The 13,860-nt window shown below is 34.1% G+C and overlaps 1 protein-coding gene across 10 annotated transcripts in view; it reads left to right on the top strand.

Annotated features, from left to right (window-relative positions):
- Nucleotides 1-13,860, top strand: part of LOC149569727 (katanin p80 WD40 repeat-containing subunit B1 homolog KTN80.4-like) — a 75,703-nt gene that overhangs the window by 32,021 nt on the left and 29,822 nt on the right. For 6 of the 10 annotated variants that reach the window (XR_016362796.1, XR_016362797.1, XM_089822449.1 and 3 more), the window contains 4 exons: nucleotides 7,937-8,011; nucleotides 8,132-8,275; nucleotides 8,389-8,578; nucleotides 8,846-9,787. Coding sequence is in view for 8 of the 10 variants with exons in the window: in XM_089822449.1 (XP_089678575.1) it covers nucleotides 7,937-8,011; nucleotides 8,132-8,275; nucleotides 8,389-8,578; nucleotides 8,846-9,787 (1,351 nt within the window). In the remaining 2 variants the exon portion in view is untranslated. The remainder of the gene's footprint in view (nucleotides 1-7,936; nucleotides 8,012-8,131; nucleotides 8,276-8,388; nucleotides 8,579-8,845; nucleotides 9,788-13,860) is intronic. The other 4 variants (XM_089822453.1, XM_089822456.1, XM_089822457.1 and 1 more) reach the window with 1 other exon arrangement.

The raw sequence follows: 13,860 nt of genomic DNA on the forward strand, positions 1-13,860 counted from the left end.
GTGTTAGGTCTTTGTCATTACACTCTAAAACGTATTAGAGAACATTACAAATGGTATTTCTAGAGTTTTAATTAAGTTAGATGCAAGATATGCAAGTATGAGAAGACAAAAAGAAGTTTAACTAAAAAGAACAAAAAATTGAGAAACTTACTTGTGGATCTAGATTTGCTTGGGAAGAGCTTTGAATATGCTCCTAATCCACTAGAAATCGCTACAAATCAATGCCAAACTTTTAGGTGCTGCTCCAAAACCCTTCTCCTCCACCCAAGATGCTGAACGCAGCAAACAAAACAATAAATGATGTTTTTGCGTGCAGGACTTTATTGGCACACTGCCTGCGAGAAGACTGCAAGTTATTGTGAGAAATTGACGATATATTGCCAAGTTATTGCCAACTTCTTGCTGCGAGAAGTTCAAAATCTCAGCCCCCGAAACCGCGATAAAATCTCAAAATTTCTCGCCGCTTAGAACTTCTCACAAGAAGTTGATTTATGGCCGATATATCAGCGAGAAGTTGAACTACGGGATGGACTTTATGGTTGAAAAAACAGGAACCATGATGGAAGCCAAGGAGCTTCACATAATATAATCATTTTTCAAAAGGTGCAACATATCATTGTTGACTGTTGGAACGAGATGATCATGCCCTTGCATTTCTTTGCATTTGCTTGATCGTTAAAATATGAGCAGAGATACTTTTGTTGCCAAGGAGGGTGGCACCTTATAGAGATGAAGATGTTGCTGTTGGCTATAAGATTGCATTCATAAGAATATTCCCAAATGTAGATATGTAGAGTGTTGTATTGATTGAGTTTGGGCACTTTATATCTTGAAAGAATTATGATGTTTTTGCTTTTTGAGACAAGTATAAAAATGACAATGTTAACTATCTTTTTTCTTTTCTGACAATGCAAACAACCTCTGAAAATTCTGGTAAACGTTAACAAGAATCATGTGGTTTTATCTGACTCACAAGGTAAGGTTTTGATCCCAGTTCTCTTGTCCAGTATCCTACACCAATTGGTCATCTCACAGTTATGCTGCTTTAGGCTAGAACATTGTGTGTGATCACTCACAACCAATCATTGCATTACCCAAATTTTTTTCATAATTTATAAGCAATGTCACACTTCATTGGGCATAATCAACTCCTAGCAAATGATGGCTAATTAGTAATTACAAATAATTTCAACACTAAAGAAAATAAATTAATAATAGAACATCACAGACTGTTGGGGTTTAGGGTTTTGGTAGTGTTAGTGTTTGCTAGGCTTGTTTGGCTGCCTCTTATAATGTCAAACTTAGGCTATCACACTTGTATAAAAGTATTGTGAGTTTGAGCATGGATTCACAGTGGTTTGTTCACAAAAACTGTGAATCTTGAATGGTGATCAAACTGGTACATAAGATAATAGCTTGAGCAAGAAAGTTGGTTTATATGCTTTAATAAAAAAAAGAAAAATGGCTATGGTAATTGAGTGCATCTGAGTAAATGGGTGGTTGTAGCCTTCTTTGTCTAAAATTAAGGTGGCCACAGAATCAGTGGGAAGCTGGACAAGATGAAAAATAGTTTGGGCTTGCTTATATCATGAATAGTAGTAGCGTTTGCTATGTAGCACAAGCATGCTGACCCAGGGAGACTCACATGGGATAATGGATGCAGCAGAAACACTTAGCTGTAAATTTTTACATCTTTGATAGTTTCGTATTGTTGACACGTGGGAAACATAGTTTTTAGCATTTTTTTAATTTATGGATTGCATCTAATCTCCATGTTCTTATCAAGTATTGCAACTATTGGAAGTTATTCCTCTGACTTCTCAAGATTCTCATCGATCAATGTCTCATCATCACAAGAAATGATCAGGATTGCAAATTTGAGTTCCTACTATAGAAAATTCAGTTATTACATTAAGTGGTAGAGAGCCTTTCGACTGCTATTTACAAGAAATCCACATGTTCACTTTTCTATAAATTGCAAAAATATCATTTGGTATTATAACTTAGCTAAATTATAGCTTAGATGCCAAATATTTTGCCAATGATGCATTGATCTCCTTAAATTTGTGAACCATTTGACTTTCAGAAGTCACTAAGCTCTAGATGTTCATCCCCATTCAAATTATTTTGACCTACTCCATTTATAAATAATCGCAACACTAAAGGTAATCACATTTTTATGTCCAAATGTGGAAATCATTGAACAGTATAGGCTTTTGGACTTTAGGATTTTGGTAGGGTTATTGTTGTTCATGCAGGATGTGCTTCCAGGAAGAACTTTCTATGCACCATTAGTAAAGTATGCAAAATGCAACTTTGAAGATATCTGTTAAAGTTTTGGCATTTTTGTAATCTCTCTCTATCCAAATTGAACATTCTCGATTTTGCAGGGAGAGTTTTAGTAGTGGTGTATTGCTAGGCTTGTTTGGGTGCCTCAAATAAGTTCAAACTTAGGCAAATACACTTGTATTAAAAGCGTTCTGAGTTTGAGCAATAGATTCACAATTATTTGCTCACAAAAATTGTGAATTTTGAATGGTTAGTAAACTGGTGCATGGGATAACAGCTTGAGTAAGAAAGTTGGTTTTATGCTTGAGGAAAAAAAACAAAAATGGCTGTGGTAATTGAGTGCATCTCAGTAAAATGGGTGTTTGTAGCCTCCATTGTCGAAAATTAAGGTGGCCAAGGAATCAGTGACAGGCTGAGCAAGATAGAAAACAAGTGTGGTTTCTTTGATTATTACATGACTAGTAGTTGTATTTTTCATCTAGCACAAACATGCTGACATAGGGATATTCCCATGAGATCATGGATGCAGTAGATATTAGATAGTTTCTATTTACTCTCTCTTCCCTCTTTTTCTAGAGGTAACTCTTTTTGTAATGTTTCTATAAACTCCTTGTATTCGTTATGGAAACTTTCTTGTTCTCTCTATGAAATATTTATATTTCTCTCTTTGTTCATTATAGAAACATTCTTGTGTGTTCTTGTATATATAAATCATTTATAATCTCTATTTAATAACACATTCGTTATTTTACCATATTATGGTATCAAAGCTATTTTTTTCCGAAAAATAATTTCATTATTGAAATTTTCTAATTTATTTTTCGAAATAGGTTTTGAATATCTATAATTTTTTCTTGAAATTTTTAGTACGGGATTTTCAAAATCTTTGCCTAGGTGTGTTCATTTTTTCGTTTTTGTAGGAATTTGTTTTTTTGTGAGCCTATTTTTCTGCAATTTCTTGGCTTTTTTTTGGGCATTTTCAACCTATTATTTTTGCACAATCTTCTGCAAAGGGTGGCTTGTAGGGTGTTTTAAACCTGCTGTCTCTGATTTTTGTCCAACAATTTCATTTTCCACCACTTTTTGATAGTCAAAGCTGCCATTTTTTGGGGTTTTAAAAATGGGCCAGGGTTTCCTACGAAACTCTCATATTGTTTGTAGTTTTGAAAATCTTTTTGCAAATTCTTGGAGGGATTTTCCAAATCTCAACTGGGTTGGACTCCGTTTTTCTAGGTGCATAAATTTTTGTGCCTCGATTTTTGGGCCAACGGTTTTAGAATCGAATATTAGATTCTTTCTAGGTTTTTGAGCTCTCTTTTGGGTGTCCTTCCATTTTTTCTAGTTCTTCCGTCAATTTGCCTCAAAGTTTGTGCCTTTTCAGATATTCACGTTTTTTTGCATTAAAAATGTGTCATGGCATCTCTCACCAATCTCCTCTTAGAAGGTAGTCAACAATTCAACATAAAGCACTACTACACTTGGAAGTAGAGAATGCTTGTTTTGGGTACTAAGACTCGTTGTACCACAGTGAATGCTACTCAAGAGAAGTTTGATGAGCGTAATTGTGAAGTGGTTATGCTTATTAAGATTTTAGTTACTGATTATCAGCTACCTCAAGTGTCATTTGGCAAGATAGTTGCAAAGATTTGGACAACACTGAAGGATCTCCACAAGTCATCAGATAAAAGCAAAGCCTTCTTTCTGGAGAACTAGCTATTCTCTATTTTTTTATTGATGAGCGCATATCCTTGTAGGAACATCTTCTAAAGATTAAGGACTTCAGAGATCAACTTGAGGTCATTGGCTGTACACTGGAGGAAAAGGATATGGTGGTCATTACTTTGAAAAGTCTACCATCATCCTATGAGCACTTTGTTGAGACTCTCAACATTACTGCAATTAATGTTTACATCTAATTTCTAGATTTGTGCACCAAAGTTTTGCAGCAGGACTATTGGAAACAACAATTTGGAAGCAGTGCTCGTTCATCTTCCTTTGAACAAGCTTTTTCAGCCCAATCCTTTGACAAGGATAAAGGCCCATTTCAGTTATCTGCTTAGTCTCAAAATAGTTCCAAGAAGAAGCAAATTCGGTGCAACTATTGCCACTAATTTTGTCATGTGATCTAAGAGTGTAGCACTTGCCTTGCTTCTGACCAACGGAAGCAGGGAGGGTCTTAGACACAGACCAACATTGCAGAACATGTAGACCTCTTTGATCAACCCAAGACTACCTATAACGCTTTTTGAGGACATGCAAATTTTTTTTTTTTGAAGATAGATTGACCGTTAAGGGAGGGTATTACGATATTAGATAGTTGCTATTTACTCTCTCTTTCGTCTTTTTCTAATGGTCACTCTTTTTGTAATGTTTCCATTAACTCTTTCTGTTTGTTATGGAAACATTCTTGTGTATACTTGTATATATAGATCATTATCTTTGTTTAATAACATATTCATTATTTTACCATAATAGTAGAAACACTTAGCTATGGCATTTTTACTTCTTTGTTAGTTTCCTGTTGTTGAAACTTTGGCAAACATAGTTTTTATATATTTTTTCATTTATGTATCGCGTCTAATCTCCACATTCTCATCAAGTATTGCAAGTATTGGACGTTATTCCTTCGATCAAGGATGACTTCCCTGGAGCCTTATCGATCAATGACCCATCATTAGAAGAAATGATTTGGATTACAAATTGGAGCTCCTAATATAGAAAATTTAGTTATTACATCAAGTGGTAGAGAGCTCTTCCACTGTAATTTACAAGAAATCCACAAGTGTTCTCTTCTCCTTCAATTGCAAATATATCAGATAGTATATTGTATTATAAATTTGCTAAATTATAGATTATATGCCAAATATTTCTCCAATGATGATCATTTATCTCCCTAAGTTTGTGAATTGCCGATTTTCATGAGTCACTGAACTCTAGATCTTCATCCCCATGAAAATTATTTTGACACAGTCCAATTTTTTATTGTGTTTCATATCTTTATTTTTATGAAGTGGTTCTTTCACCAATCCCTTAGTTTTCATCGTGCAATCCTTATATGTTGTTTCTGAAGAATGTTTTGCTTGTTACAGGCTTTCGCATGGCCATATTGAATGTTTTTTGCAAATTTGTTTTCCCTTTTTTGAATCTTTCTACCACTCTCCAATGTATAAAATGTCCACATCAGCATTCACTATAATAGACTCCAGCAGATTGTTTTTGATTCAAAAGGTTCTTAGGATTCTTAAAAAAGTTTCCTAACTTTGGAAACCAGTACCTAGAATATTGTGTACGAAGACTACATGTTTCAAACATGCAACTGTCAGCAGGCTTAAGCAATTGATATCTTGGAAAATTTGAAGTCACAACAAAGTAATCTTACATAAGTTCTTGAAACGGCAATAATTTTTGCTGTCTTTGTGGGGTTTGATATAGTTCCTGGTCCATTATGAGTCTGGCCGTGGGTACACCTCTGGTTTGTCATGAAAATGCCTGTCTGGCGTCTGCAACATTGATAGGGCGTGGCTTCAGTACTTGTCAATTTGAAGAGCTAGGAGGCAATCTCCATTGCCATTTAAGGGATATGATATGTCTGAGGTTATCAATTTTTATATATTTTAGACTCTATTGTTTGGGGAAAGCAACAACAAATGTATTTCACCGGTTAGAATAATTTTAGCATAATATTTAATATTTATATAAAATATACATTTATATTATTACATATAAATATAAACTATAACACAATATATAATTAATATTATTATTCACAGTTACTGGGGGTTGAATTGCTTGGAGACACCAGAGACTTGTACTGGTAATGGTATGACTAATTTTAAAAAATAGGAGACACGGTACTTGGAGATGTTTTTAAATTTTTTTAATAGAATTTAATAATTTAAAATAAATATTATAACATAGAACTTTGAAAATAAAAATGTTAAATCAGTCACTCAAGAAAAGGTAATAGTGAAGGCAATTATCTGTAGAGCTTTACAATGACAGGAAATCAGTCATACAACTGTTATTGTCCCTTGCAAAAAGTTTACATTAGCAGTAGATCTGATTGCTATAACCTTGCATGGATTACTTGTATCATCCAAATATCACCATGAAACATCATGCAGACTTATTTTATTTATTTGCCTCCCTTTTGCCTTCAGTTTTCTTGTGGGAGATATTAATTTCCGGTCGAGGGAGACCTTAGAGGCAGATGTCGAAAGAACCCTGTGTGTTGGGAAGCTTCTGAAGGTGTCTCCAGTGCTGAACTTGAAGGCACATCTCTAACTCCGAGATGCGTCTCAAGGGGTGGGAGATGGGTCCCCGGGTAACCATGATATTTATTTATTGTTAAAATATTTTTGGCATATTGAATATTTATATATATTTAATAGATTATTAGTATAACATAATATTTTTATATGATATATATATATATATATATATATATATATATATATATATATATATATATATATATATATATATATATATATAGATTAAATGTATGATATATTTAATATTTATATTATGCATTAAAAAATATTGTATATACAAATTATATATTATGTTATTTTATATTGATATTCTAAGTTACCAGATTTGCTCCCAGACCTCTCCAAGTCAGGCTTGATTCTGAACAAATTCAGCTCACTGTCAAATTCGTTACTAATTCTTCCACAGTCACCAAAATTCACTGCAAATTCTGACAGGAGGACCCGGAAGGAATTTGGAAGAATTTGCATTAAAATTGATTTCCAGCAGACAAATCTGAGTCAAATTCTGTCCAAAACATCTTTTTTTTTGACTTTTCTAGAAAGTTTTTTTTGTTTATTTTGGTCTAAATGAATCTCAAACCCTAAAAGCAACCACTAAAAATGTCAAAAGGCTTATTTTATATGTCATTTGTGCATTTGTGAATGATAAAGAAAACTTACCTCCATTGCTAAACTTTCTTGTTTGGTTGCCATTGCTCAAGGATTGTTGATAGGTGATAATTTTTGCATGCTTTAAGCTTGTTTGCGAGCTATTTTTATCTTGCCTTAATATTAGCATAGTGGTGTTTATTTGCTGCGACATATACATATACATATAGATATACATATACATATACATATTAGAAATATATACTTTTGTATAGATGAACCCAAACCCAACCCAATTTATTTTTTATGAATTTCAAATCCTCGAATCTGAATCCATTTCCCGAAGCTGTATCAGAAGCTGAACCCATATCTGAATCAGCAACTTAGATTATATTTACTATTTATTAATACTTGTTTAATATTTATCTGTAATTATTTAAATATATGTTTACTGTTTTATATATATTTACAATATGAGACTTGAGTATTTCATTTGTGCAAATTATGAATGAGGAATTCAAATATCCTACTTATTGCCATTCTTGAGTATCATTGCACTGGGTTCCCATTCCAATACCTGCACCTTTACACAAATTAGCATCTCAGGAAAAATATGCATGTTCTGTCAGACAAGTGGAGACATGATATTTCAAGAAGCTTTATTATCACTATTGGTTCATCGAACCCTCTTGGTTATATATTTCTTTTATTTTTAACTACTCAGGCTAGATATTCAATAGTCTATAATATATATGATATAAGGCCTCACATTTATTTTATTTCAGACAACAGGGCCTCGTTCCATGATTTTCAATCCAGATGGGAGGACTCTTCTGTGCGGACTACATGAAAGTTTGAAGGTCGGGGAGTCTTTGGTGAACTCCATCAAAGTGATAGGATATTAAATGCTGTCCTCGTATCAGTATCTTTTAAATCAATGTTTAAGTTCGATTATTTTAATTATCTTAATTGGATGGCAGACATTTTCTTGGGAACCTTTAATATGTTATGATGCGGTGGATGTCGGATGGTCTAAACTGGCTGATCTCAGCATACATAAGGAAAAGCTTCTTGGTTGTTCGTACAATCAAAGTTGTGTTGGTGTGTGGGTTGTGGATATTTCGGTATGCAGTAGTCGCTTCACTTTCCAAATCCATGCATTTATTGCAGATTTTATTATTATGCCTGACATGCATTTGCACTATCATCTTGATTCATTCAATTTGTGATGCTTCAGCGAGTGGAGCCATATGCTGCTGCAAATGTATCTACAACAAATACCCGCAATGAAGGGAAGTTGAATTCCAGCAATCATCAATATGTACAGCATTCTGATCGTAATTTAAAAACTTCTGCCACAAGGCTTTCCTCAGCACAGAGTTCAGAGTCAGGAAACAAGGAACCTAAAAATGCTGTATCGGTTACTGGTATGTTATTGTGTTACACATTTTTCATGCCATTTGTACCTTTGCTTTTATGGTCTTTTCTTTTTCATTCTAAACATGCTTGTTTTGCCGTATTCAGTTTTTTCCCTGGTCTTTACAAACCCAGAGGAGATAAATGTATTTGTTGCTCTATCTATTTATATCTTGGTTTAATTCCATATTCTTTATATTAAATGGTTTTCCATGTAGTTGTTTGTTGATGACAATCTTGATGATCAAATGGATTTTTTTTCCTCCTACCATGTGTAGCTGCAGAAAGTCCTCCAAATCCATCTTCACAAGCAGGAATAACATTTGCCTCAAAGAATAATTCTGCAAATTCAGGATCATCATATGTATCTACTCCAAAGAAGACTAATGTGTCTAGGGTGCAGCCGGTGACCAGTTTTCACACATCATTAGGTAGGGCTGATGTAGCTCCTGTTGTTGTCCCCAGAAACAGTACAAAGATGGACATGGCTGCGGATTCCAAAAAAGAAACAAACACATTAGGCAAGGCTGATGTTATACCTGCCATCATTCCCAGAAATAGTGCAAGAGTGGAAACAGCAGCAGATTCCAAGAAAGAAACAAACTCGTTTGGTAGGGCTGATGTGGTGCCTGTTATTGTTCCAAGAAATAGCGCAAGAGTGGAAACATTGGCAGATAACAAGAAAGAAACAAACACATCAGGTAGGGCTGAGGTAGTGCCTGTTATCGTTCCTAGAAACAGTGTAAGAGTGGAAACAACAGCAGATTCCAAGAAAGACATGAACACATCAGATAGGGCTGATATTGTTCCTGTCATTGTCCCTAGAAACAGCGAAAGACCTGAAACATCACCATATTCCAGGAAAGAATCAAACAATGTTGGAAGAATGGCTTCCAACATGGGATCATCAAAGTCAGCTGATCTCTTGAAACCTGGTGGCAGAAGAGATGAAGCTGACAAGATAGACCCAATTGATCAATCTCAAATGGCATGTCAGAAATCAACAGTGGGCAATGAGAAAGCTGACAAGAACATTGGTAGACCTGACCAAAGCGTCACATCTAGACTTGACTCTGCTAACACTAATTCAACAGCAATCAACGTAGGAAATCCAGTAGGTCCCAGATGGATTGGATCAGCCAAATTTAGAAGAAATTCATTTATGGAATCAATTGACTTTCCGCATGATGGAATTTCAATGCATCAATGGCCAGCACCTGGTAAATAGTCTTTTCTTTAGTTGGAAGTTTGCATTTTTTCCCTCTTTGGTGAATAAATGCATTCTGCAATCCTGTATACTAGGTTATATGAAGCTGTCTCGTTTTATCATGAACATGAATGGGAAAGCTTGGTATCATTCAAAAGTGCATTTACTTTTCAGCTTTTCTTTGAGAGTCATATAGAGTTTTATTGATATGTTATGGTGTTGACTCAGTTATAGCATATGTTTATCTTATAATAGGATTGAAATTTGTGATTTAGTGTATTTAATTTTGTGTATTTAGAACTGTTAAGTCTTTTAAGGCAGCATGCTCTTTCATCATAAAAAATTGGGTAAACACTTTTCGCTTACACATATGCACAGGTCTGTACAAGAGTTAACGGCAGACAAAATTAATCGATTTATAAATGCTGTACTTAGCCAAAATGTTTCTGCAGACTGAGCCAACTGACATCAATTTTATGCATATTGGAAATTTTCTTGGTTTTCTATTTTTCAACAGAAAACTCCTGAATTATCAAGTGTAAGAGATAAATGCAGAATTCAGTTTCTATGAAACCCCTGAATCCTGATTAGATCAGTGCCTAGTTGCACTGGAAAATACAGTGGTGAAGCAACATGATAAACAAGAAACTATCTTTATTTTTATATTTAATAAGTACCTGGTAAACTTTTGAATGCGACTGGTCATGCTGGCATGACAGGCCCTTCCGGTTCCACATGAAACACTTTTTCTTTGGAGCTATGAATTGGTGAGGCCACAAATGGGAGACCTCATCCCTAGTTAACCAAGCTAAGGCTCAAATCTGCAAGCTCGTTGGATCAACGTGGTATAAACCTTCAATCTCAATGGTCCAATAGAGGTTTGAACCTTGGTGGAAACAACACTACCACCACTTAAACAACACACTAATTGGTGAGTGCCCCCTTTTTAAGACTGCATGTAACGCCTCGCAAGGGAACCCAAGAGAAATTAACCTAAAACATGCTACTAAGTTTACAGAACAATATTTTTCTCAAGAGATTACAAACAACAATGTAAAACAAAGCGGAAGCAAAGTCGTTAACGTGAGATAACACATGCACATAAAAGTAACCCCTAACATTAGAATTAAAATCCTACGGGTTCCATATGTAGAATTACATAAATAGTTAATTAATAATTAAGATAAATCATAGTACAAGGTATCACATCCATAGATGAACATTTCTATTTATAAAATTTATTTAGATAGTTTAATATTCAATGTAAAAATCTCAATCTTAAATAATAATCTCAAAATATTTATTATACCCAAATATTAACATTCAACATTTATGAAATATATATTAGAAACATTAAAAAAATCATTAATTAATAAACATCGAATCACATTTAATATTTATTAAATATAAACTAAAGTTAAAATTATATTACAAATTCCAGGGGTTCCATAACATAGAATTACTTAATGTTAATTAATGATAAAGATAAATCAGAAGTGCAAGGTCTCACATCGATAGCTGAACATTTCTATTTATAAAATTTATTGAATAGTTTAATTTTCAATGTAAATATCCCAATCCATTAATAACTATAATTTCAAATTATTTATTAAACCAAAGTCTTTTAACAAATATTAATAAATATTAATATCTAACATTTATGAAATATATGTAAAACTCATAATTAATAAATATCAATTTGTCTTCGGTACTGCGTGGGTTGGTGGGAGACTAGAGCTGTGGTATAGCTCTTGCCAATTGACCTATGCACCTAGCCCAATAAACAACAAAATTTGAAGTATAGGGACTACTACCACTAAATTTGTTTCACATAGCTTCAAATCTCTATCATCTATGATTTGATATGAATATTACTACCTGTCTAGCTGGCATTCACAGTAAAATATCATTTTCAGATTATTAGAGGTATCATGGTAAAGTCACTCTCGTTTAAACCAAGGTCAATACAAATGCTACATTGTATTATGTAATAAGATTTTACAGTAAGTCTGGAGAACCTCTTTCATGCAGTTCAACTTTTTAAGAAGAATTACTGATTACAATTCAATACATGGTTAGCTAGTGGTCATAATCCCCTGTAACATCTACTAGCTTAGGTGGCCTACTCTGACAGAGTGGTCTCGGCTTGACTATGTAACAAGTTACATTGTACCTTTGGCATCCATGATGAAACAGAGAAGGATTTGGAGCAAAGGGAAGAACTTTTTACCTATGGCAAAGAGAGCAAAGCTCAACCGATGAATGATTTGCAACCAGTACTCTTCTATATCTCTTCTACAGGCTGTCTTACCTTGCATACACAAAAAGAGTTACCATGATCCATGGTTAAGCACATGTTCCAATATTATGATGTCTGAACTGTGGGTACACATGCAGTAGAAACTTTAGACATTTTATATATGTTGTTATAAAAAACACATTGCGCATAAATGTTTAATGTCTCTGTTCAAAGCATGCAACCACTAGAAGAATGAGACAACATTTATAGAGGAATAGTGAACCAAGTAATAAATGAATAAATACATGTAGATGTGTTGGTGTGTTCATGCAAAATCTGTAACCATTTTTGCCCATTCTGCTTCTGTTAGAAAGTCAACTGCAAGATCTTCTGACAGCTACTGCAGTGAAGCTGCTGAAGGTGGCTCTGCAATATATGATATTTCGTTAACAGACGTCTCTGACTTTTACTGTGAGTGAGGTAATACAAAGCACTATTTACCGTTCCAGAAGTGGGGAAATCACACTCCATGATACTTTGCCCAAAAACATGGACTAAGGAAAGGAAACTCTGCATCCATTTGTATTTATTTCTCAAAGTATCATTACCTTCAAATGGGAAGAGTAAACAGTATTCATGTTGAAGAGCTGCAAGTGTATCTGTTACACTATTCCTCACATGGTTTATGCGGGTTTCCAATTTATTTAGAATCCTACAAATGTTATCAATCCCTTTAAAGTATTGTTGAGCTGTTTTACTGAAAATTGTTGCTTCTGTCGGGGATCATCATTGATTTGCCACATAACTGTTAGGAGTTCATGGTGTTCACGTTGGTTCAAATAATGTGTGAATAAATAGGTTTGCTATAGTTTAAATATAATCCATATTGTTAAGAGAAGGAAATAGACTAATACTTTTATGTTCTCTCTGAAGTCCAATAACAACTTCGTTGGAAACAGTTGATACCTCTCTCTCTATATAAAATACTTAACTGATGATACATAAGCAAGCCAAAGCTCATATGAAGTTTTACATGTATCATGCATGATTTGTGCTCTATTCCATGTATAGACTGTTGTGGTAACTTCTTCTATCCAATGAACATGAGATACCTTACTTTAAAGCAATATAATTATTGCAGTGTCAAGTATTATTCTATTTCTTCTTTTTGCAACCCCATTCTGCTGTGGAGTCCTAGAAGCAGACATTGACCTAAAAATTCTATGCTCTTCATAGTATGCACTAGACATGTCTGATGTGAATTATCTACCTCTATCTAACCTTAAACATTTGATCTTCAAAACTAATTCATTTTCTACTTCCATTTTGTAGATCTTGAAATTATGAAAGCCCTCATATCTCACTTTGAGAAACGTAACTCACATTGCTCTAGAGTAATCATGATCATAAAGAATGAAGTATCTCTCACCATAGTGTGTTCTTGTCTTAGTAGGACAACACATATTTGTATGTACCAGATATAATGTTCCTTTAGCTAAGTGTGTCTTTCTCTAAAATCTATTCCTGGTCTATTTATCCATCACACATTCCTTGCACATCATGTTAGTAGGCTTCACTATCTTAGATAGATCTGTGTCTTCATTTGGATTACCAATCCTTACTGTATTATCAAATTTCACATGAAAAAATCTCTTGTGCCACAACGAACAATCATAATTTTTTTCAACAAAACAACTTACTTCAATTGGATTTAACTGAAATACATACCTCTGGTATTTGCACCACATGCATTCATGTTTTCTGTTTGATCTTTGATTGTACATCTTCTATCCTTGAACTGAAAATGATAACCCCTGTCTACAAGCTGGCCAACACTTAATAAGTTA

This window comes from Cupressus sempervirens, chromosome 3, assembly GCF_028749045.1.
Source record: "Cupressus sempervirens isolate cs-2001-9-10 chromosome 3, ASM2874904v1, whole genome shotgun sequence".
In the NCBI taxonomy this organism is placed as follows: domain Eukaryota; kingdom Viridiplantae; phylum Streptophyta; class Pinopsida; order Cupressales; family Cupressaceae; genus Cupressus; species Cupressus sempervirens.